The sequence below is a fragment of the Hippoglossus stenolepis genome, chromosome 20, assembly GCF_022539355.2.
Source record: "Hippoglossus stenolepis isolate QCI-W04-F060 chromosome 20, HSTE1.2, whole genome shotgun sequence".
In the NCBI taxonomy this organism is placed as follows: Eukaryota; Metazoa; Chordata; class Actinopteri; order Pleuronectiformes; family Pleuronectidae; genus Hippoglossus; species Hippoglossus stenolepis.
Window position 1 is genome coordinate 19,604,771 of NC_061502.1, and position 26,045 is coordinate 19,630,815.

General features: G+C 42.3%; 2 protein-coding genes and 1 non-coding gene across 5 annotated transcripts in view; 2 read left to right on the top strand and 1 right to left on the bottom strand.

The window, feature by feature from the left end:
• Positions 1–26,045, top strand: part of LOC124851042 — a 52,340-nt gene that overhangs the window by 4,522 nt on the left and 21,773 nt on the right. The gene's annotated exons all lie outside the window — the stretch shown is intronic.
• vash2 (vasohibin 2) lies at positions 58–20,060 on the top strand. 3 transcript variants are annotated; one of them, XM_047338214.1, is made up of 10 exons: positions 58–298; positions 596–779; positions 1,765–2,216; positions 8,149–8,237; positions 8,598–8,654; positions 8,971–9,045; positions 13,319–13,556; positions 13,652–13,795; positions 16,511–16,629; positions 19,500–20,060. In XM_047338214.1, the coding sequence occupies exons 3-10, from the start codon at positions 1,896–1,898 to the stop codon at positions 19,567–19,569; spliced, it is 1,113 nt and encodes a 370-aa protein (XP_047194170.1). In that variant the 5' UTR covers positions 58–298; positions 596–779; positions 1,765–1,895; the 3' UTR covers positions 19,570–20,060. The 3 variants fall into 3 exon arrangements, with proteins under 3 accessions (XP_047194170.1, XP_047194171.1, XP_047194172.1); XM_047338215.1 differs by having other exon boundaries at positions 601–779; XM_047338216.1 differs by lacking the exon at positions 596–779.
• trnat-ugu lies at positions 9,944–10,016 on the bottom strand. The gene has a single exon. It is a non-coding gene; the product is annotated as a tRNA-Thr (tRNA).

Genomic DNA, 26,045 nt, shown 5'->3' on the forward strand with positions numbered 1-26,045 from the left:
CGCGCCGACACTTCCAAATATGGTAGCGCCTGCTCTCCGGCCCGCCCCTCTTTGTCGTCTGGACCAATGGGAAGCCGCGGAACGTTGGCGAGCGCTGCTGGGGACAGAGGCCGCGGAGAGAGACGCAGGAGGCGGCGGCAGGGAGCGACCCGTCCCGGTGATTCCTCCATGGAGAGACTCGTCCTGTGATTCCTCCATGGGACAGAGACTCGGGAACGGAAGCCGAAGCTGACACCGAGGCGCCGGACACGGTGCTGACCGCCGCGGAGCTCCTATCCCCGGCCTGGACCGGTGGGAGGTAACGGCCCCGGAGATAGCACAGTTAGCAAGCTAGCAAAAGAAAACCAGCAGCACTTCCGGGTTGGATTTTCAAACATTAAAAAAAACTCCACCGGGAACTGGATTCTAATAGTTGATGTTTCCGTGAAAATGCATCTGAATCCCCCACAAACAAAGACGTGACGCGGTCATGAGTTTGCCGCATGTGCTAACCTTGTAAATACGCAACCCTGACAAACACGATGCCTTTATTCTGAAGTGTAGCCGTCTGTGTTTCCGCTGTGAGCGGCTGTTAACTCCCGCCAACTTGACGCAGAGAAGAAGAAGAGGTGAAGTTACGAAGGCTCGGACCAAAACAAGACTTCCCAGCCGGAGGGGGACAACGGCGCCTCGTCATGAATGGAACCTGACTCGTCTCCTCGCGCGGTCTTTGGGTCGAACGCCCGTTAAACCGGAGCGACCGCTGTTACCGTGACATCGGAGCCCCGGTATAAAACACGGTACGGTTAACGATAATATCGGTTATATTCGACATATTCCAGCAATAAGGAAAAATCTGATATCGATACGAAGGTGGTGCCTGTGGTCACACGCTCACCTGAGAGGTTTCATGACGTGTTGGTTCTGCAAAATGCCTTTTATTTTATACAGGTTGCCTTTGATGTACATAATAGGAAACTAGCTTAATCTTTGGCACTGTTGATTTAGTTTAAAGGGACCAGCGCTGGTAAAAATGATAATTTCCATCTATATCCATCTATATCCATAATTATCATGATCAATTTGACATTATCATTTCTATTATAAGAGTATATATAATAAGAAACTAGCATTATCTTTGACGCTGTTGATTTAAGTATCGATATCAAAGAAGAAGATATGGTAAACAATTATATCAAGGCATAAATTATTATTTCAGTCGATAACAATATTATCATGACTGTCACATTAATATTTCTGTTAAGTTTAAAGTCTGGGATAATTATTGATATAATGATGTTGCCCAGCCCTAATATGGGTATTTAGCACCAGGACTTAGACTGTCTGCATATTTCACTGAGTGCACTAGAATGAAAAATCACATATCAATATAAAGTTGGTGTCTGTGGTAACAAACTCACTTGTGAGCTCTGCAAAATACCTTTTATTTTGTATACTATAAATACAATATATACCTGAACTACATATTTTGTGTATATGTCTATAGTTGAGGCTTCATACTGTCCTATAGTGATATAATTATCTTCCAAAGAAGGAAAGGCACAGATCCTTTTTGAGTGTACAGACTTGGCTAAATAAGTAGCTTCATCAATACATAATTGTATCTTCATGGAATAGTTGTTTAGAATTGCTCCCTTGCACTACAGATATGTACCCATACTGGAAACCTTGCTTTAAGAGGTATATTTAGATTTTTGCTGATCACCTGATTTGCTGTTTCACAAAATGTGCTGCTAAGGATGAAGGTTTTGTTTTTTATCATAGATTTGCCCTTGAAGATCAAAATGAACTGTCCGTCACCGACAAACGAGGCGAAGCTCTCGTAGCTGGAGGAGGATTCCCTGCCCTGACTTTCCCTCCTCCTCCTCCTCCTCCTCCTAGCTCTCCTGGGATCAATGACAGGACCCAACTCCCCAAGCCGGGCCGGCACTTCCTCGGCCAAATGGAACAGGCACGGCCGATCAAAGAGCACAAGCTCGCACTGCCTCCTCCGCTGCAGCACCCAGGAGGAATCCTCCGCCTCTCCCCCAAATAATAGTTCCCGGTCCCCTGGGGAGGAAGAGGAGAAGGATGGAGGAGTTCTTTTCTATGTCAACCGGACTGGTTTCCCCATCGAAAGCATCACCTGGGAGAGGATGTGGTCCCATGTGGCTGCTGTGCACCCTGAGGGTCAGGAGATGGTGGACAGGATACAAAATGCTGCATACCTTCCCAGGGTAAGCTAGCTGTGTTTTATCATTCAGTAGTATCATGTAATTCTCCACACTGGATCTTCTCATGGGTATGTTGAAGTATGTTGTTTCTTATGACAGCTCCGGGGTTGTGCTGTTCTCGTCCTGACCTCTTCTGCCTTGTCTGAAATCTCAATGCAACAATGTTCTTTCTGTCATTTACCGTAACTAGCTTTGCAAAAGTTTTCATGCTCTAATGTTCAGAAAACACATCACTGTCCTCAGACTGTCCGTTGCTGCAGCTCCTCTTTTCAGCCTCTGTCTCAAACAATTAACGTCTTTGCTTTGGTCATTTTCTTTTTGAGCAGCATTCTTTATGCTGAAAAGACACGTTGAAAGAAACAGTAACCCCACACATGATACACATCTTTGTCTGCTGCTGCTCTGGCCCCTCGGCCCAGATTCTCCTCATAGTTTTCTCGTCAGGGATTTGGGTGGACGTTCGTTGTGTTTCAGGCCGGGTACGAGGGAATCTGGTTCTTGTTTAGCTCTGCTAATTGGCCATGTGGTCATTAGTGACCCAGTTGTTCATCGGTGCCAAGATCCCACGCTGTTGTCCTGGACAGAAGGGACGACAGGAGGACATGTGCACACAAACACACCAACAACTAAAACTACACATACAGAGTGTGCACACATGAGCCGTCTGTCAGTATTGTTTTTCGAAGCCTTTGGCTACGTGTCATGATGGTTTCACATTGAGCATTTCAGCAGCTTAAGAGTATCACAGTAAAGTTACAGCCAACTGTAACTGTGGAGCCACTTGGAACCATTTTAAGTGAGAGACAGTGTGTCACTCTATGAAATTTATATCAGCCAATTTTGGGACCGTGAAGTTGTAAATATGAAGAGAAAATACAGAGTCCTACGCAGCAGCAAAAAAAATTGTAATTTCAGGAAATCATCGTTATATGCTTTTTATATTTTTACTTGCTGACAAACTAATGCATACAAATTTATAAAGACACCAAATCTCTATTTCACAGTTCGGTAAATTGTGTGTTTATTTTCCAATTTACTTTTTTGTGTCGGTGTGGCTCAGGGGGTAGAGCGGGTCATCCACTAGCCACAGGGTTCGTGGTTTGATCTCTTCATTTCAAAGTGTTCTTGGATACTGAACCCCAAATTGTGTGTGAATAGGTGACTGGAAAAAATTAAAGAATTTTGTTCCAGCATTGTGTGAATGGTATTAAATGCAGCTACTTGGAAATGCTTTGCTAGGACACTGTTGTAAACAAGCTATCTGCGTGTAGGTGTCTGTTGGTTCATCATGCAGTGTTGTTGTGCGGTTGTGTGTGGTGTGTGTGTGTGTGTGTGTGTGTGTGTGTGTGTGTGTGTGTGTGTGTATAAGCAGGTGGTAGCCACAGCTGTTAGACTGATCCATATGACCAATGCCTTTAGAGTATGAAGGAGGAGAAAAGAGCAACACCTTTGTTATTAAGAAATGTTAAATTGACTTGAATGAACTGATCAGCATTAAGTGATTATAAATTTAATGTGAGACCAATGGGGAGAAGAGCTCTACACCACAGATTACTATGGGATACATGTTGGACGGTACACATACTGTGTGTCGTATATGTTGCTTTCAAAGGGCAATATGTGGAACCCCCAGTAGCATTTTGCACGGTGTAGGTCAGTGATATCGTCAGTGACTATGTTGCCACTCTCCGTGCCCTCATTAACAGAAAGGGAGACTTGGCACAGGGGCCAAATAATCCCTCTAATAAAATCAGGGTTGTGGATAATCTCCTGTAACCACCTGTACTACACCTGAAGGACTCTTCTGAGCAGAGATCTCTAAGAAGACCCAGACAAAATACATCTTTTAATACAAGATATGGACTGGTCATCTCTAGAATGGAGTTTTTGAGAATAAAATAATATTACAAGAATAAATAATACGAGAAAAGTCATTATATAAAGTCATAATTTAAAAAGAAATTTTTAATTTAATGAGAAAAAAGTCAAAATATTATGAGAAGAAAGAAAAAACACTTTTTTAGGAAATAAGCAGCAAGACCTCAAGAAGCTCACCAGAATGGCAATTTCTTCTCGTCATATTTGACTTTATTCTTGAAATCTCTCTCTACTCCATACTCTCTAATCTCTATTTTTGAAATTGTTTACACTTTAATGAATGTGTCCTGAGCTGGATGTTTAACTCCATGTGGGTTCACTGGACAGGAGCAGGACCTAAATCTAACAATAGATAATGTCCCGTCATTTCCATAATCCATTGTGGCCCCATTGTTCTGGAGTAAAATGTCTCTGTTCAAGCTGTGACGAAAGGATTTTATTTTGGACTGCATTAAGCGATTAAACTGAAATAAAGCAACAAGCTCAGCGACCTACAGTCAGGAGAACGTAACAGGAAGAGTTCGATATTGTGTTATTTTTGTGGTGAGGGTGCAGATTAGGCCACAACTGCTGAAGTTCACATGTATTTGTACTTGTCTTTGTCTGGAGGAAGCTCAGGATACAAATGTCTTGTTTTGGATCAGTCGATGAAGCTTGTGGACGTTTGCCAACATAGATTAGTTCAGACAGATGTGATTTACAGACTACAGCCATAATCTTCAAGAAGGTGTCCTTTAGTGTTATGACTGTAATCCCGCAGTAGATACAAGCCACAGTGAAGTCGTACTAAAGTAGTATAAGTACTCATGTATCTTATAAATACTGTCTGACTGACTCTCTCTCTCCCCACACACACTCAGAGATAGACAGGCGTTCCCCGGGATGCCCCGCTCTAAAGATATCATGACAGCAGGAAATACGATCTGTTTCTCCCCCTCCTCCATCTTGCTCTCGCCTGGTTGTTTCCATTTTTAATGCACACAGAGCAAAAGTGCTTTAAAGGTAACGGAGGTCACTGATATCTGTATCTCACACCTGCCAGTGTAATGATTCTAAAAGACATGTGGCTCCTGAGTTAAATCCACTTCTGTTCTTCTTGTGTCTTCAGATACTTCAGTTTGTCAGTACTTCTTGTAAATGTGTTTTTACAATGAAGTAGAGCCGTGAATATACTTGTGTTTTCTACTGTCTAGTTGGTTACTTTTACATTTTGCTGTTGCTACTGTTCCCAGAAAATACAGGGGAAGTTAGTTTTTACAGTTGCTTGCAACAGTGTTCCCTTAAAGTGAAAATCTCCTGCTCTATGAAGGTGACGTCATTTTTCTTCCTTCTTGTAAATAGCTTGTTCTGTTTTTCAAACTTATTTTACTCATGTTCTCTTTCAGCCTGATGATGTTGTTTCTGTTCAAACCACTTTCTACTGCCCATCCCCCATTTCCCTTCTGAACAATTCAAAACTCAGGAAGGTCATAACCGACACTGTGAGAAATCCCTCTGTTCCCGCTCTCTCATGCTTCCCTTCCTCTGGCCTGTGCACCGCTGTTTCTTCTCTCTGCTGCCGGGTGCTTAGTTATCGACAGCAGAAAGGACGGAGACAGAGAGAGAAGCGAAGGGAAGGGGAGAACAAAACTCCCCGTAAAGGGAAAGAAGTGATGGCAGAAGATGAAGGGATGAAGGAAAGGGGTAAAACAGGAAGGGAGGTAGAAGTAGATTTAAACTGGGACAATGAAGAGATGCACTCCCAGCTCTGGACAAGGTGGAGACAGATCAGTTGTCATTGATTCTGCTTCGGTGAATACAACACAATACAATATGATACTATTAGATATAGAGACTGATCTCCTTGGTTACATGTTTATGTTTGGCGTTTAAGCGCCTGTGTTTCCTGGGTGACGAAAGCTGTGATACAGGACGCTGACTCGTCTGTCAGTTCACTCAAAGTTTGCACAGGTGTTAAGTCTTTTAGTTCGTGTCATGATTGACAGCTGAGACAGACTCGCGTTTGGTCTCTCAGAACGGTGCTGACATCAGAGTGGTTGGCAGCAGCCAAAATGCAGCAGCTTATATAAAAGCCTTTTATAAAAATAATGCATTGGCCCAGGCCGTCCTCATTCATTTGTAAAACTCAACTGCAGACTGTTAAGTGCCTTGCTCAAGGTCAGATGACAGACTGAACCACTCGTAGTGAAAGTTTAAAATGTAGCTTCTTTTGCATGGACGTTCTGCTCTGAGTGTGGACACGGCAGCAGAAAGATGACGGATCTAACTGACGTTAGAGAGAAGAGGATAAAAGTGAGGGATCACCACACATCTCACTGCCTGACCCAGCAGAAAGCAGCGTGTGTGTGTGTGTGTGTGTGTGTGTGTGTGTGTGTGTGTGTGCCAGCTGATGCAGCCAGTGTATTAAACCTTAATGGGGATTTCACTACATCAGAGATTATATGGCAGTATGACTGTTGACTGGTTGAAGGTCGACCAGCTGGGTGATTATTTCATTGGTTGTCTGGTTTGAAGACTGACCTCCTGTTTGCATTACATCAGTGGTAAATACTGGTTTATTACCACTAAGGAGGTGCAGTTTTCACCCCTGTCCGTTTGCCTGTTTATCAGCAGGATTACGCAAAATCTAATGAATAGATTAGCACAAACGTTGGGGGAAGGATGAGACAAGGAATCAGGGAAGTACCCATCAAATTTCGACAAAGGGACAGACCAGGGTTTGTCTTTATCATTGCAAGACACAGCTTTTCTTCAGGAACGAAAAATGTCAGTCAGTCAAGCTCATACCTCACCCAACGCCCAACAGTCCCTTTTTAAATTCAAGCTGCACCAAATTACACACACACACTACTAGATATCAGTGTGTGATTATTCTCACTAAAATCCAGGAATTATTCTCTGAGAAATCAGTGAAAATGTCGAATGAAAGTGATAAAAACAAATCCTGGATCCATCTCCTCATCTGGATCTGCGCAGAATTTAATGGGTTCTTTTCTGACCACATCCTTCCACCAAGTTTCGTGGTAATCCGTCCAGTGGTCTCTGCTTAATCCTGTTTACAATCAAACACACCAAAAAACAAAGGACTGGGGTTAAAACATAACCTCCTTGCATGTAATAATGCATGGATCTTGATATGAAACATTTTTCGATTCTAGTTGACTGTGTAACCTGATGAATGTCTGATGTGCGTACACCAATATGTGTGTTCTTATGTGAAAAGAAAACCATTGTGCTGGATCATTGAAATAAGTAAATCTTAGTAGATCACATGTGCCACAGTTTTACATTAGAACCTCAACAAAACTAAAAAAAGACCAGGGCTTCCTCTCCATGTTGTCCTGTTGACTTCCTCCTAAACAAGCAGAGACCCAGAGGAAATGACAGGGCTGTGTTTCACCCTTCCTGCACGGCCACAGGCTCACAGCAGAGGCGACCTGTGTCAGAGGAAGTGTCGGTTTGTGTTTGAGTCTGACTCTCTCTGCTGGTGTGGTCACGTCGTTCATGAAGCCACATCTCTGATCCTGGTTTCCTCCCTGAAATGCTCCGTGTTGAGTTGAAACAGCTGCAGAAACACTCTCGTGGTTTCCAGTGCGACAAACCTCTTCTCACCGTGAGGGTGTCTGTAGGTCCGGTGCTCTGAGGTGGGACCATATTACCTCAACTTTCTGGGGTTAGAGACCTCGTCTGACTTGTGTCATTCATCTGTTTGATTCGTTTTTTCCTGGAGCTACTCACTGTCAGCTGTCTGCTACAGACAGATATATTAGGTGTGTTTGTTTTTAGCACAGAATGCTATTCATTCAGCTGCTACCACAACTAGCACCAGTGGCCACTGTGGTGAAAGTAGCAGAAATAATTGTACTATTGTGCTGTTATTATATTAAATTATATTATCTAAATATAAATAATCAGAGGTTTTTCAATCCTAACAAGAAAACTGCGAGACAAAAATGATCAGATTATGGTGGTCAAAGGTCACTGAGACCTTACAAAACACGTTTCTGTATCTCAACAACACGGCGAGTTTAACTCTATTTCTCTTTCTCTTTCTCAGCATCCTGTTCCTTCAGTCCCGACCTTCAAACCGTCCATGTCGGTCCCAGACTGGCTGGTGGCCGTCCAGAACTACATGAAGGCCCTGCAGTATCCTTTAACACACACAAGTGTCCCAACATGACAGCACACGGATGTCATGGTGAGAGCTACACCAGTCGGGTGAAGTTAGTTCTGTGTGTCTGGTCATATTTGACGTTTCTAAAGACTTTTAAAGGCATCAGCATGACGTTAACTTCAGGAACACTGTGTCAATAGGGACTTGTGAAAGACTGGGCTTTCTGGTAATACTGGTAATTTGGGGTGCTCTGTCCTGCTCAAGGCCCGGAGGAGCCGGGGATCAAACCAACATCCCTCTGATAAAGTGATGACCCTCTCTATCTCTCCAAACAACGATACTCTGACAATGATACCCCTACTCCAAATATTCATCCTTATCATTTCTGTCAGATACAACCATACAGGAACACAGTTCTTTGAAATCAAGAAGAGCCGTCCACTGTGCGGGTAAGTGTTTGATTATTTAATCATTTCATTTTAACAAGATTAACTCAACAAGCCAATTATCAGAATGATAGTGCAAACACCTCAGTCTGCTTAACCACAGACTGATGCCTTTACTTTATAATAATAACAATAAAACAAAACCAAGACATCGAAACTCTTGTGGTTGGAGTTTTATTTTGTGTAAACCCTGATTTAACTGTAGTTTCTCCAGGAATTTTAAAATGAATTTACATTAATTAATTAAAATTGTAAAATTGTATTTCTGTGTCCTCTTCTTCATCCTCTCCCTCGTCCTTCATCTTCCTCCCTCCTCCAGGTTAATGGAGACAGCAAGAGAGATGATCAGGGAGTCTCTGCCAATCAAATGCCTTGAAGCCGTTATCCTGGGAATGTATCCTTTCACACACAAACACTCACACACACACACACACACACACACACTCACACTCTCACTCACACTCACACTCTCACACACACACACACACACTCACACTCACAGTGGGCCAAAAGGTTATTCTTATTATCTCTGTGTGAAATCAATGAGACACGTTGCTCTAATGTCTTAATGCCCCCCCCACCACCACCACCACCGCCACCCTTTCCAGCTCTTACTGAACCTCGTTGCCTGGCAACAAGCCCACTTCAGAGTTTAACCCCCAACCATACATACATACATACACACACACACGCTCACCGGCTTAGTATCATCCGGCACAGCTTGAATTTTTAAAGCAGCAGTATGTCGCCCTTATACTGACTTATGAATTCATACATGAGATTTCTCAGTATTGACTCCTCATATTGAAGCAGATACTTCCCCAAGTCGCAGGTCAGATCCTCAGTGCATCGCTAAGGCAATTTCTATTAACAGGATACTAATGTGTTCAGATGTAAATCCGACACCTTATAGGATAAAGCTGCTGATGTATGTTATGTGGTGTAAAACAGTTTTTTGCAGGATTTAGCAGATGAACAGAATCGATTTGTTCGTGTCCTCTCTGAATGGATGGTCCAGTTTCACATGTGCTAGTTTCACTGTGGCTTTGCTCCCGGGCCGTCAGGGTGGCAGCTGACACTGACTTTAATTGAGACTGACTTTAGCCTACGGGGGGGGGGAAGGAGTGACGGTGGCAAGAGCTGGACTGAAAAATAAATTCAAGGTGAAAGACGGAGGCAAAACGTTGCTCTATGACCTTTGGACGACATCACACTGACTGAGCCCTGTCAGATAAAGAGTGAGTTGGATCAGTGTCACCTTTGACCTGAGGTCACTCACCCCAAAAGGCACCAGGCCCCAGTGAGAATTGAACTCACGACCCCTGGTTTACAAGACCAGTGCTCTAACCACTGAGCTATGAGGCCTTACCTGACATACAGGTGGCACGCCAACGTCTTGATCTTAACAAAGGCAGAGGACACACCCTTGTCTGCTGTGTGCTCAGTCTGTACAAACACATTCCATTAAATACAAATACCGTGAAAAGTTACACCTCTTATTTTAGTAGACTTGAAAAATTAATTTACAACAGAATCTCTTTAATCTACACTTAAACGTACAATATGTGACTTCGGCCACTAGCATTTAATGTTGTAGATTCTTTGCTGCCTATCGGGACCTCAGTACCTCATGTTTTGAAATGACAATACATTTTCTTTTTGAATCTTAAAGGTTCAGTGTGTAGAACTTAGTGACACCTAGAGGTTAAGTGTCTTGTTGCAGCTGAATACCCATCACCCCCCCCATATCAAGACAAACCCCATTTGTCCAATGATCAAGGCACCAAATCGTCCATATGTTTATCCACTTTACATATTTTTTTACAGTTCTTATTGTACTTGGCTGTTAATCATGCATTTAGATTTATTTCAATTCAAAACAACTTTATTTGTCCCCAGAGAGCAATTCTAAAATTATTTGATTGAACAGTTTATACTGGTAAACTGGTATTTGTAAAGCACGGAGGGACTCTTCCTCAAAGTAGATATATTATGCTAATATTCAGGTTCATTATTTGTTTACGTGATCTGATGTTCAATCAATTAATCACATTTTATATCCCATTTTCAGAAAAGTGCAACCATCTTCTGTCCTTAACTCTCCACTAGAGTGAGGGTGAACTTGTTCGAATTTCTTTACAAGTGACCAGTGGAAGGTAAAAACTGACTAACTGGGTGTGTTTCTTCTTCGTCATACGTCGTGAGATAGCCGGTAGAAGAAGACGAGACAAACAGAAAAGGAATTAAGCACAGAAAAGCAAAGGGCAGAGAGGGATGAATAGGATCTGTTGTTGTAGCCTGTGGCGGTCGGAGCGCTCCTGTCTGTTTGTCCGGCTTCAGTCTGTCCTTCCTCTCCTGCTCGGAATTCTCTCCAGGATATTTAGGGTTTATCTGGAGAGACACCAGCTCTCTGTGTGGGTTTGACTCAGAGTCTCACAGTATTAACATCACCAGTGGTTTGTAGAATAAGAAGAAGGCCTGAGTACAAAGCAGCCTTGAGTAGAATAATAATCAGAGTTCTGTCGAGAGCCCGACTGATTTGGCCCAAACAATCAGGTAAAACTAGCCTTTTGTTTACAGAATAAACAATGCAAAATTTTTGTCAAATTTTTCGTAAAAAAGTTCTCGATATTTGTTTATTTTTGTCTCAGGGAATAATTCATGAATCTCGATGAAAAAAATCCTGCGTGTTCAGGGGAGTGATGTTAACGAGTGTGCGGAGCAGCTTGATTGGATCTAAGAGGACTGTTGGCCCAACAGGGCATTTTAGGAGTCATTGCCATTTAATTTGTATTGATGTATAGTATTGGCTGAATCCGATGTTTTTACTCACTGTAATCGGCAAAGATCTATATCGACCTGGTTCTAGTACTCACTAATGTCTGAAGAACATTTCAAAATAAGGATAGGAAATGGTACAGAGTGTCAGTGTGTAGGGGAAATATAAAGAATCCTAGGGGCAGCAAAACGCGTCAACCATTGTGGATCTGACTTTTGGCCACTTCTCAACATCATTTCCTCCCACTGCTGCTGCTGAAGAAATTCAGAGCCGGCAGTTTGCTCATGATAAAGAAGAGGAAAGTGTGACTCTTGGTAAAAAGACACCGTGCATAAAGAAGATTTTATGCTTTTTCCAGTATTTCCTTATCTTGAATCTCGACAGAAATGTAGAGAGAAGTCGGAGCACGGGTCAGCGCTGCATTATATCCACGGATAAAGGTTTCACAGTTACCTTTACATTCAAAGATCAGATCAGATGTTTTCAATCAAGCATCTCACATCCAGACATGTTGTTAATCTGTATTTATACTCATCAGACTTATGGCCACAGCAGATAAAGGCAACCTGTCTGTCTGTGTGTGTGTGTGTGTGTGTGTGTGTGTGAAACTAAATCTTCCTTTAATAATCAGTAAATTATCTTTTGCGCCTCTGAAGAAGGAAATGCAACAGAAACTGGATTAACAGTAATAACACAATATACTGAGGCCGAGTGGTGTGTGATGATGTCCCTTGGTGAATATTTAATGAAACAACAGCAGCTCTGCGGCGTTCAGGCTGCTGAGATGACAGACAGGCGCTCTGGCCAATGACAGGCCTCCACGGGCAGAACGGAGCAGATGGTTCGCTGCTGGCTGCAAACGTCCAGATCTGTGTGTGTTGCCGCGGTTGGATCCGTGTTGGTGTTGAATCTGTGTCGTCCGCAGCATGAGAGCTGGCTCAGAATTTAGTCGTCCACTATTTGGATTCACTGTTTTTAGTTTTACTTGTTAAAAACTGAATCATTAAACCGCTCAGTCTCTGAAACATGTGAACAAACCAAGTAAGAAACCAGAACAGCCCTCAGCAGAGCCCATACCTCCTCCACCGCGGCCCAACAGTACAACACACACACTCAAAATACAGAGACTATGAAACACATGAATAAAATCCAGGCCCTTAAAAGGAGTAGAATAATAAATCCTAAAGCCAATGTTGAAAGTAGAATGTCACTCAGGAGAGTTCATACCTCCGCCAACAGTCCCTTGAACTCATTTGTCAGCTCCATAAGTTCTAGATTTAAAAAATAAAGATCCATGAATTACTCTCTGAGAAAATGGTGGAAATTTTGAAAAAACGTCCCATTTATCAACGTTAAAGAGAGTGAAAAACAAATCCTGGATCCGCCCCTTGATTCGGACCAGCACCAAAATATGCTCAATATGTGCTGACACACTTTGTGACTCCCGGCTTCCAGGGAGCTCGTGTATCTTTCTTTGTCTTTGTTTTTCTGAGTAAATCAGAGAAAAACATAATGATAAATCACAAAGATGGAATCAGACAGGAGCAGCAGAGCAGAAGCTCACAAACTGCCGGTCTGAGACCAATTGTTTATCCGGTGGAATTTTCATGGTATTCGGCTTCTGAGTCTCAGGCTGCATCTTATTTCACATGACTCGCGTTTCTTCAGAAATACTCTCTCACTAGGTTTGTACTAAAGCTTTTGTTTTTATTTTTTCGGATTCGTAGTCAAATCTACAGCCACTTTGACTGCACTCCCCGGGGCTGCAGTCAAAGTGGCTGTAGATTAGTTTATGAAAAAGATCCAGTCTTAAAGTATGAAATTTCAGGCTGCAGCTAAAGAAAGGTGTTATTTTGAGATCCTTCCTTAACCCTGTTGTTCTGACCAGCTACCTGACCAACGGGCTGACGTCTCTGGAGCGTTTCCCCATCAGCTTTAAGACTCAGTTTTCAGGCCACTGCTTCCACCACGTTGTTCTGGGCGTCTACTGCAACGGTCGCTATGGATCGCTGGGCATGAGCCGCCGCCAGGACCTGATGGACAAACCGCTTACCCACCGGACGCTGGGGGAACTGGTGGCCGAGTTTGAGAGCTCCTACAAGAGATACCAGCACACTCTGAAGAAGGTAAGAGGGGAGGAAGGAGGGAGGAAGGGAGGAAGGGAAGAAGTGTGCATGGCATCAGTAAAGGTGTGTTTAAACGTATCCTCTGCTTGTCCCAGGTGAAGATCGGCCTGTATGTGCCTCACGACCCCCACGTCTTCCAGCCAATAGAATGGAAGCATTTGGTCCTGAATGCCGCCAGACTGGGAGCTCAGGAGATGAGGAAGGAGCTGGAGAAACACGGTCGAGACATGAGGATGAAGGTGTGACACGCAAACATACACTCTACGACGTGATGATGCCAGACAAATGATTCCACGGCGGTGCCGCCACAGTCTAAGTGGTTAATGGGAAACACTGGTATCGCTTCATTCAGAGTAGTTTGGGTAAAGAGAGTGAAGAAGTTTGAGCGTGGAGAAGAAAAGCAGCAGTAGGACATGCTCACATTACCACACTATGAATCAACCAGGATGGTAAAACAAGAAAATACTCAACAGTCGGGGGTGAAAATGGAAAACTTGCAGTGAGAGTGTAATTCCAAACAGGAGCACAAAAGAAAAACAGCTCTTAGTGGTGAAGTTAATGGAGCATTTATCTGCCAAACTACAACACATGTTATTTCATAGCTGAACAAACCAAAGTGTCTCTCGAAGTGTGTATGCATGTCACTGTTTTTACATTGTGTTTTGTGTCAGCTTCCTGTTTGTTTGTTGGTTCGTCTGTTAGTTATCAGGATTACACAAAAACTACTGTACACATTATCATGCAACGAATTTAGGGGACAATCGGAATGGAATGAACTCTACTAAGTGACTTTGTAGTTTGTCGTAGTGTTGCCATGTTTAATCTCAGTGTGTAGTCTCTGATTCAGTGCGTACACTCATGAGTATTTTCTTCTGTCTGAACCGAACAAGGGAAACACCTTCATGACATTTTTCCATGTGAGCAGAGATGGATGTAGTTTCCGTTGGAATACAAACTGTCAGGAATTATTTAGGGCATGATGGGAAAGGAACGGGGGTGTCGAAGAGAGGCGGACTCAGAGGAGTGGATTGTTTGAGGTTAAATGTTTTATATGAGTCTTAAGTTTTCATTTGTATGTTATTTTCCATGCGTTGATTTTTCATTTTATTCCACATGCACTTCTATGTAAGTCTGAGTGTGTGTTTGCGTGTATGATGCCGGTGTAAGACGTTGGTACAGTATATGGACTGCACTGCATGTCAGCAAGATATGTAGGTCAGTGAGTTTGCAGCTGTCACACACAAACACACACACACGCACACACACTGTATCATACACTCACGTACATGTGTGTATGTGCAAACGAAGGCAACACCCACAGACGGACTTTATTTTAATCTCTACTGTACCCCAGAGAATGTGAATTTATTATAAATAGACTGTGTGTGTGGGTGTGTGTGTGTGTCTCCATGAGGATTCAATGTTTGGACAGTGAGGTCATTGTGTTTGTCTGAGAGTGTATGTGTAGAATTAGGTTTATGTTAAGGTCGTCATTAGCGGCTGTGGAATGCAAAGCAGAATGTCAGTAAGGGTCCTCACAAGTATAGACTTTTCAATGTGTGTTTGGAATGTGAAGAACTCAGTAAACTAGATGAGGGAACAGAGAAGCAGATATAAAGTTTCACAGGACAGTTTATCAGAGTGCAGACGAACGGTTATAATAATAAAACTTGATTTCCATAGCATTTACATGAAGAAGGTTGAGGATAAAACGACACAGAACAAACAACGAGAAATCTGACACACACACACACACACACACACACACACACACACACACACACACACACACACACACACACACACACACACACACACACACACACACACTGACCCACATATCAGAACCACATGACCAGAAATATCAGCTCCTGACTTTTTTCTTAGTCCAGGAAAATTCCATGTTTATCCTGCTGTTTTTTTTTTCTACTGCTGAGTTCTGCTGATAGTTTCCAATTTCTGTTTCACACACACACACACACACACACACACACACACACACACACACACACACACACACACACACACACACACACACACCGCTCATCTTTTCCCGCGCCTCTTATCTGTCACGGTGGCTTGTTGAGTTCACGGGGAGAAGAGAATGAATCACCACATAATCACACGATGACTCTGCACAGACGGATTCATCACAGTCACACTTTTCCGCCCAGCAGCTGAACAGAGCAGCGGCTGTCGAGTTCTTTCTGGTGAAGCTTCCTTTACTTTAGAAACTTGTTTAGAAGTTCAGTTTATCTTTAAGCACTTGAGACAGAGTGGAAGTGGAAAACCAACACGTGTCCCGTACTCGAATGATTCACTGACACTAAAACTTTCCTCGTGTTCCTGACAGATGGCGTCACAACAGTAGTTTTCATGTCATCGCACATTTTCCACTTTTAACAGTTGGTCCATAATAATGGAATATTCTATATTATATTTTAGCCTTGCACAGAAATATCAGTATCAGTGTTCCTTTTTTGGCTTTATTAAAAGTTTTATTTATATATCAGAATAAACACAAAAGATATGCATTCATGTTTACATCTTAATTCAAGTTGTACATATTTCGTTGTGTTTTCTTTTTATTTATAGTTATTTGCAATAAAGTTTATGGTTAAACTGTAAAATATTAAGCTTCAAAAACTTGCTAATGACACCTTAGGAACCATTTCCAATGTTTTTATATAAATCAACTGAAATTGTCAGTTGGGCTCGATTAAACCATGTCAGTGATGGTTATGTACTTTTAATTGAATATCACTGATTTGAGTCTGACTCTTTGTTATGTTGGACATTTAACTTGTCAAACATTAATGATGGCTGCATTCCATTTAGCTGAAACTCTTACATTTAATTTACTTCGTTGTCCATACGCTAATTTAAGTTTAAAATGCCACTAAATACAATTTTATATACTGTTGTTGATGTGTGTGTTGTTCGTTTTGTGTCAGATCCTGAAATCATCCAGCGCCCAGTCACCAATCAAAGAGCGGAGCCGGGGAAAATCCTTATCACCACGGCGACGGCAGAGCAGTCCCCAGCGACGCTTCACTCAGCGCAGAGACAAATCGTAAGTACGGAGCAGACGATGTGTGTGTCTTCTCGTTTCCAGACAATTCTTAGCTGCTGATGAAGATTTTTAGATGAAAGCAAGTCTCCAGATTCCTCAGTGAGGTCACCGGTGTTTGAACGACAGCTGCCGGCGTTTGGTGCTTCGTTCCTCCTCCGTCCTCCCACAGCTCTGCTCCGCAGGTCAAGGGGAGTTTAGACTTGAAGTGAAAAGGTCGATCTGACATTTCGCTGGTAGCAAGCCATCGTGTGTGTGTGTGTGTGTGTGTGTGTGTGAGTGTGTGTGTGTGTGTGTGTGTGTGTGTGTGTGTGTGTGTGTGTGTGTGTGTGTGTGTGTGTGTGTGTGTGTGTCTGTGTGTGTCTGTGTCTGTGTGTGTGTGTGAAGCTTGAGAAGCTGAGCAGAGCCCCTCATAGTCCCTAATCTGAATTTACAGCTGACACTGAAGACCTCGCATGTGTCTTTGTTGCCGACAGCTCAGCGTTATCAGCGGGCAGACGAGTCCTTGTTGCTTTCAGCTGACACAGGCGCTGTCATTGTTGTGTGTCTGTGTGTGTGTCACCAACCCTCCGCAGCAGAGTGCCTCTCTCCCTGTCTGAGACACAGGATGTCAGATCATTGATGCTGCAAGTAAACCAGTAGTTCTTCTGCAGAATAGAAGAGAACACTGAACCAAACTCCATTAGGAAATGTAGAAAGTTAATGCGACCTCGCAGCTCCCATGTACTCTGTGAATTGAAGGTCATGAACTGCATTGTGGTTCCGTTGCGTCGTTTTACTCACACTGCCTACGACAGAAATTAGGCTGCTCTATTTTTCATGTATTGGCACCAGCCAATCAAATCACATTGATGGGAAAGAGGAGGCGGAGTCAGCTGGTGAACCTGGTGTTGATCTGGTTGTGGATTTTATTTCCCGTGTTGGTCTCTTTGCATTGTATTGATAGCTGCCATGAAACGTTGTCGTCATGACGATCGTCACGCCCACTGTCACAGGTGTGAGTCCAGCGTTTCACCAGTGACTTTGTGTAGTTGTGTAGTAAAATCTGTTGCCAACAGACTTGTGGATAAGAAAGTGTAAGAACTCTCCATTTGAACAGATGAAATTCCTTCAGCGTTGAGCAGCCAATAGAAACACGGTGACTCACCACTATAGTTCAACAGCACGGAAACGGACACAAACACACAGGATGCTGAGTGTGTCTGTGTGTGCTGACAGCTGCGTGGTGTAACACAACCTGACCTGGACGACAGCTGCAGCCCGGCCGCACTGCAGAGTCACACACACACACACACACACACACACACACACACACACACACACACACACACACACACACACACACACACACACACACACACACACACACACACACACACACACACACACACACACACACACACACACACACGGCACCAGAATTACTGACATTGCTGCAGTTTGACGTGACTCTGTGATGACCTTTATTATGAGACACTCTCACAGCCTCATTATTCCGATGTGTGTTTGTGTTTGAAAAGAGCAACACAAAAAGGAGGACTAATCCATTTCAGTGATTTAATGTCAAATCATCTCAGAATACAATTCAGCCATCAAAACATTTAACGTTAAAGTTGAACGTTAAATATCAAAAAATCCTTCCTGTCAAGGATTAAAATCAAATTTATATTTCTTCTCTGCATTTTCTAGTCCTCTGTAATATAATAACAACAATAACACATATTTTCTTAAGGTTTATTTGAGTCTGTTTCACCACCTTTGTGGAACTTATACTAATTTTGAGTACGACAAGAAGGAACTTGTTGTTCTCAGCCTCCGATCCTTGTTTCTCTTCTTATGGAAATTTAAAAAGTTTTTTCCAGACAAGAAAACATTTCTCTGGTTTCTCTAAAAATATGTAAAATACTCTGAGTTTACGTGTGGAAACTATAGAGGAAAACAACATGAAAACAAAACAGAAAAGTAGAGAAATTAGTTTTTGTTCTTTAAAGCCACACTATGTACCGTCACTGAGCAACAGCGCCCTCTGCTGCCACACGTGTTGATTACTCACTGAATCATTAGTCATTAAAGTTTGTTACCTTCATTATAAATTTTGTTTATTTCTTTGCGAGTTTTCCATTTTTGCTTTCGACCTTTTCTTGATGGGAAAAAAAAGTCTGTAAATAAGAAAGTTCGACTTTTAGCTTAATTTAAAAAAAGAATTTACAACATAACTTGTCTGAAATTGAAATTATGATTTCATGATCGACATTGTTTTATTGGTTTATCTCTAAGCTTTGATTTAATTTAAAGGGACTGTTGGGTCTTTGCGGAGTTTGATCTTAAGTCACCACAAACTTGTATCTGCAGGTAAACAGACACACACGAGTCAGAGAAAAGACTTTCTTCTTTTTGTGTTGAAATGTTTTTGTGAACTGAGAAAAAGTCTCTTTATTTGCTTCTTGCTTCTGCCTCTGGGTGATTTTAATCTTTTTTAAAACTTCAGTTGTTTCATCAGTTCAGAGAAGCAGCAGAACAGCACATTACCACTTTGAACCACTCCAACGTGGTCCTTAAAAAGCTATCACTGTTATCAGCCGAGCACTTAACAACACGTTGTCGCTGCAGCAGAGACGGAGTAATAATCAGCTGCTGGTTTGAACAGCTGAGAGCACGGACTCCTCAACGACTCCGGGTTCTTTTAGCAGCGTGATTAAACGCCTCCGGTGACTGTTAGCTGCACTGCCTGCTGAAAAGTGGAATGCTTTTTTCAAATGAAACGGCTATGAAGTGTCAGACATGTTCTCATCGTGAAGTTCTTCTTCTACTTCTACTTCTACTTCTTCTTCTTCTTCACTGTCTGATCGGTGTGATACTCTTCTGTCTTTCAGGCCGGCCTCCGTGGAGAGGAAACCTCCGGAGCTCAGCACGCTCAACGACGGCTACCAGATCCGCATCTGAGCCCCTCCGTCCCCGTCCGAGACGTCCTCAGCCCCTCCCGCATCCGTCCACACGTCTCAACCACCCTGATCCTAAAGACTCTACCAGCCACCAGCGCTTTTAGTGGACGAGACACTGCAGCTCTGACAAAGGTGGACGATGAACACAAGTGCTTTCTGAGCTTTCAGAGGAGGAACTTCTTTGAAGCTGCGACTCGGAGAGAAAAGACGATTTTATATTTCAAGAAGAGTTTGGTTGTCTGTTTCGTCGCCGTGGATCCACGACAACAGCTTCACCACACAGCCTGAGAGCAGCGGCACCTTCTTCTTATGTTTTTACACACTTCAACTCGGATGTAGAAGTTCAGCGGATTATTTATTTCTAAATCTCCAACATTTCAGTCAAGAAATCGAAGGTTGAGAGCCGTCGTGTCCTGACATCATGTGAAAATTCACATTAATAAACCATCATATCATCTCTGTCACCTCCTCAGAGGTCGATATTATACCTTTTCCTCAAGCTGCCATGTCAACAAAAAGATGTTCCCCTGCACAAAACTCAACTAAAACAGATTAATAGACTTAACTTAATGTTAAAGGAGAAAAGATCTTATCCGTCCATCTGCCGGTGGTTCACATACCTCGAGAACCGTTCATCTTATCAGCTTCACACTTGGCACATGTGTTGTTCGGGGCCCAGTGAAGTGCAGTGTTGGATTTGATGTGTTCCATATTGGCGACTGGTACACGACAGGAATGTGTTTACATTAACGGTAACGACGGATTCACCAGTTCAGGGTTCTACGTGCTGAGCTTGGTTTCAGAGCACAATTCTATGGCGGAGAATTTATGCGATGACTCAACACAGGTTTTCATTTGTCATTTCTCCAACATGTCGGTGTTCATAGAGGAAAGAGGAGATTCCCACGTTACTCTCGCTTGTTCATCTACTGCAGCACCTTGATTAGTTGCACTTTGACTTTCTCAAAAGCTTTTGAATCGTCCATGGTTTGATTAAGATGAGTAAGTCGACTCCTACATGCAGATTTCCATCGATCGGAGTGGACGAGTTTAGAATAAGGAACTCGTTCAATAAGGTTTGCAGGAGAATCAAAGAGGCAGAGTCGATAGAGTTTCAGGAAGAAGAAGAGAAGAGTGAGGAGAGGATCGTTAGAGCACTGCGGCAAACCTCTCTCTCTCTCTCTCTCTCTCTCTCTCTCTCTCTCTCTCTCTCTCTCTCTCTCTCTCTCTCTCCCTCGTTTCCTCTTCTCCTCTGGATACGTAACCACAGCTGGAAAATAACATGACTGAGATTTGTCATTTTGTTAATCTCCACTCTGAAGATAGAAGATTGTGATTTAGAGTCGAAGGACTCGACCGTAAATCTGCAGCATGAAGGTGAAAATCGTCTCCGTTTTGTGTTGGAACAAACTAAAGCCTGAGTTTTTATTCAGTCAGTAAATCATATGTTCCGCTCAGCACGAGAGGAAAAACAAGAGTGAGGAAATCCAGAGCAGCTCGATGAATCATCTTCGGTACCAAGTGGCCTATGAGAGTCCGTTCAGTACTGTTCACGCTCGTATGCACCATGTATCATTAGGATCGTACAAAAACACAATCAAATCTGAATGCAGCTGTGTTTTTCTGGATTCTCCTGTTGAGGCCTTTGAAGAATCAAAGCTCGAGTTCAGTTCGACATTCACGGATGATTTTAACCCGTCTGACACAAACACATGCAACGATACAATATCACATATCAAAGAAGCGCTCATCACACAACACAGAAACCTGAATTTAAATCATACTCATACTGTACTTCTACATTTTATTATACTTTGTACTACATACTGTATTATATACATATGCAACGTTTACTTGTTTGTTTTATCTGCAGAATGTTCTGTAAAGTTTTCAGTCTGAGAACTCTACACGTCAGCTTCTATTCACATGACAGCTCCTCAAAAGTGAAGCCAAAGCGTCTCGATTGCCACCTGGTGGCTGGGTGCATTATAGTTCAAAACCCCCACCTCCTCCATGTTAGTAGTTGGGCCAAGGTAGGATATGTTGGCTTGACAACCACATCCCCCACTGCTGGCCCCTGACCAGCTGTGTTCACCGAATGAAGGGGCTAGATGCCTTGCTCATGGGCCTCTTGAGGGAAGCTATGCCAACATTTTAACTCCAGTATAACTCAGTAGAGCTCAAACCTTCGCAAAGGCCCACCAGTCCCTTAAATTAAATTAAACTGCACCAAAAAAATTTCGCTCAACAAAATGCTGAAAAACATCCTGGATCCGCCTCCTGATCCAGATCAGCACCAGATTTTAATTGGTTCTTTCCTGACTGACATCAGATCCTTCCACCAAGTTTTGTCGAAATCCATTCTTTAGTTTTTGTGAAATCTTGTTCACAAACATACCAATCGACAAACGGACAGGGGTGAAAAATAGGAGGTTAGCTCAGTGTGTTTTATTCTCATCTGAAAACTACCAACATTTTACTCCGAGCTTTTTGGGTAAACAATGAGTTATGCACACGTTGTGTTCGAGGTCGTGACAAAGAACCAAAATCCAAGTCTTCCTCACTTCAAACAAAGTGTTTGTGGCTCAATCGAGGCACATTTTCAAACATCTGTACAGAAATGAATCTCCGTCATTTAGAGTAATTCTTCTCTCCACCGTTTATAAAATAACTCCAGTTTTCTCTCGCTCTGTGCAGCCTGAGCCATAATCACTGATTCAAGGTGCTGTGAGGAAAGAGCGGAATCTCTTTCATGTTTGTGATGTTTGACCAGCAGAGGACCAGAGCACAAAGCAACCAGCTCAACGGGATAATATTTGTACTGTAAATTATTTACAAAGGCTTAATGATGTTAGCATCGGAAGAAAAGCACAAAGCTGCTTCCGAGTTGTTCTTCTCGCTTCGGTTGTCAACGAACAAAAGTGTAGATTGGGTTTGTTTTTCGTTCTGGAGAAGCAACATATCCTGGAGAACTTTTTTAAAGAATGGAACATTTTCTGACGGATTCCATTTGTTTTACAAACTGAGATTCAACAGTTTCCAAGTTACTGACGGCCTAAACTTCACTAATGTCTCTCGATGCACAAATATGAGCATGAAGACAAACAACAAGGACTCGACTGCTCAGTGGGGACACAGACACTGAAACACTCAATGTAGCAACTGTTTTTAATTTAACTCTGGAAAAGAAACGTCTGCGTTTGACAATTTATCTTATTGAATGTTTCCTTTTTGTTTTTCTTCATAAGATTGTGGTTGAAACTTAACTTTTTGGATTTTGGGGTTTTGAGTCATTGATTGTACATTTTTATTTTGAATGAGAAGCAAAAATTCAAAAAAAGGAAAGAAAAAACACCTTGTATTTGTAGCAGGTGGTTTTTTAAAATCTTTTTGAAGGCCTTTGTTTCCAAAGTGCTGAATCATGTTTCTCAGCTCCGTCCTAAACTCACTGATCTGTGATGAACTGAAATCTTTGGTGATTAAAATGGAAAATATTAACTGGACACAAAGATCTCAAATCTCGGCTTTGATCTTTCAATAATCTAGATTCAAAAGTGAAATAATAGCCGACGTTATGTCCAAACAAGGTTGTTGATCAAATCCAAAAAATGCAAATGGCAACAACATAAAAAATATTGTATTTATGCAGCTTTGAATTAACAAAATATGTTTTTGTTTCCATTAAAACTGAACCAAATTCAGAGCAACATGTCGTCAGTATTTGAATTTAAAAAAACTTCCAGTGCCTCCACAGTGTTGCTCCCATGTCTTTATTTGATGTTTTGACTTTGCTGTGTGTTGTTTGGAGGATTTGTGCCCGTGTGCATCGTGTGATCCTTTCACCGCAGTGTTTATTTGCCACTGAACAAAGTCGCAGCTTTTTCTTAAAGTTCACAAACTGTTTCCTTCTCCTCTTGTTTTCTTCTTCAGATTTTATTCTGTGACAACAGATGTAGTTTTTGTTTGCCTTCTTCTCGCCTGTTGTGTTACGATTGTGCTGCGAGGAACAAAAGGGACAGACGGCCTTCTGTCAAACTCTTGAGAAATGTAATGAGGTGTGCTTGTGGCACTCTGTGGGAATCGAACCCTAAACCTCTGTAACAGTATTGAGCTCATTAGGGCTGTTGGGTGTTGAACTTTCCTGTGGTTTTGTTTACCTGTGGAAATGAACAGTAGGAGGAGCCGTGACCCCCCCGAGTCGATATAACTATTGTAACTCTGTTACAGTTTCAGCTGTTTTTATCAACAACAGTAGCAGCATGTGAATAAATGATCTATGTTTCTAACTTTGTGTTTTTCTCTTTCTTCACATTGTTGTGTCAGAATCATGAATCTGGTTAAGGACCGAGTTTCATCTTCAGACGTGTGACATTGTGTTTGTGACTGACTATAATACAACATTATAGCATTTCCTTTAGACATTTTTGTGACATTTCTTATGTTATTTATGACACTTTAGTGCTGTTTTTGTTAAAACCATTTTTTGTGATGCTTTTACTGATTTTTGTGACATTTTTTTGATGTTTTTATGAATTTGTAGTTGTGTTAAAGGGGACATATCATGCAAATTCCACTTTGTTGGTGCTTCTACACGTTAATGTGGGTATCTGGCTCATGTCTACCAACCCAAAAACTCTGGAAAAAAAACACTTGCACGTTTTGTTATGGTTCCTCTAAGTCAGAAACGTCATGTGATGACTAGAATGACTTCTGGGTATTGTGTGTAACACCTGAATCTCACAGTGCCACCCACCTCATCCCCCCCCATCACGGGGAGGGGAGGGCTGGCTCATTAGCATTTAAAGGAACAGGCACTCAAAACAGGTCACTCTGGAGGCTGTTTATACAGGGTAAAGGCTGTTTGAAATGATCCTTGTGGTATTTTGACCAAAGTATGTTACAGACATTTCATTCAGACCCCAAGGAACCATATCAACTTGTGGTAAAATGGGCATGCTATGTCCCCTTTAATATGTTTTTCAGACTTTTTTTGTGTGCATGTTTTTGCATTACTAGGCTATTACACAATTCATGTAGTAAAACATTTAACTCTCATATGTATCTCAGGTGCCAGAAGACTGTACTGAACTTCAACAAGACGAGGAAGACGAGCAGTGTGAGGAAGGATTTGAATAATGTTCATCTTCCTTAGATGACAGTCCTGTACACACACACACACACACACACAGATAAACACACGCGCCTGGCTTCTGATAAAATAATCTGCTTATGTTCCACTGCAGATGTGAGAGGTCGTGTGAGTTTAGACGAACACGTGGAGGCAGAAATAATCCTTCATTTTTCGTGTGCATGTGCGTGTGTGTGTGTGTGTGTGCGTGTGCGCGCGCGCTATTTCTTATACAGCTGTCTTTGTGAGGACCAGTTTGAACCTACAACCTACGGAGTGAGGACATTTGGCCGTCCTCCTTTGTGACCCCCTTTAATGGACTGTTTAGGGGTTAAGACTTGGTTTTAGGGTTAGAATTAGGTTTAGGTTAGATAAAGGGTTAGGCATTTAGTTTGGAGGGTTGTGGTTAGGGGCAAGGGAATGCATTATACAAATGAGGGTCCACACTGAGGTGTGTGTGTGTGTGTGTGCGTGTGTGTCCTCCAAGCTGCTGACTGACAATTTTTTATCTTACCTGTTTTTAATGTCACACGTTATATTTTTGTATTTGTACTCTGTGTGATCTTCAAATTGCTTTGTTTTGCTGCTGTATAAATTAAGTGTATTATTATTATTAGTAGTAGTACTTATTATTGGGGGTTAATATTACACCTTCAAGTTATTCTGCTCTGTCCACTGCTGCCATCTGCTGCTCATTAACTAAACAACCACAAACATGTCTTACTTCCACCAAAGAGTTGGTTTGTGCCTCTGACAGTTTCTTTGTTTTTCAGCAGGAGTAAAAAAAACCTGGTGGAAGCATGAAACATGAGTCCAGAAAGAACTGAGTCAGTTTCGGGGCGGAGCCGGACAAAGGGGCGGATCCAGGAATTCCAAAATACAAGAGACAAACTTCATAATAGAAACACTCCACAGATCAAGAGTAAGTTTCACAGAACTGTGTTCAGTATAATTATTACTCTGGTATCAGTTTGTCTCTCTGAGGATTACAGGGGAATTGCTTTCCTCATTTCTTCCTATTTTCTGCTTCATTTTGACCTTTTTCTTTCAGATTATTGGGCTGAAACTTCAATGACTGTATGAAAGTAAGTTTCCCTGTGACTGAGCTGGTTGAGATCCAGTCGAGCGTCGTGCCGCAGAGCAGAGAGATGCACGGAACAGCAAGAGGCCTGAGTCCTGAGCGTTAGTGAGGGGGCCGAGGTGAACGGTGCAAACACCTGTCACAATAAAACACACACAGGCTCAGAGATGTGGAACCTGCAGGACATCCCTTTTAATAAAAGCACTAAATATTGTTATAAATACTGATATTGACTGAGGTGGGGAAGGTTCATCTTGTTGCATGTAAA

Coding starts and splice junctions, on each gene's coding strand:
- vash2 (XM_047338214.1), top strand. CDS start 1,896: ATGACAGGACCCAACTCCCCAAGCCGGGCCGGCACTTCCTCGGCCAAA. Junction 8,655..8,970: donor AAGAGCCGTCCACTGTGCGG/GTAAGTGTTTGA, acceptor TCCCTCCTCCAG/GTTAATGGAGACAGCAAGAG. Junction 13,796..16,510: donor GTCGAGACATGAGGATGAAG/GTGTGACACGCA, acceptor GTTTTGTGTCAG/ATCCTGAAATCATCCAGCGC.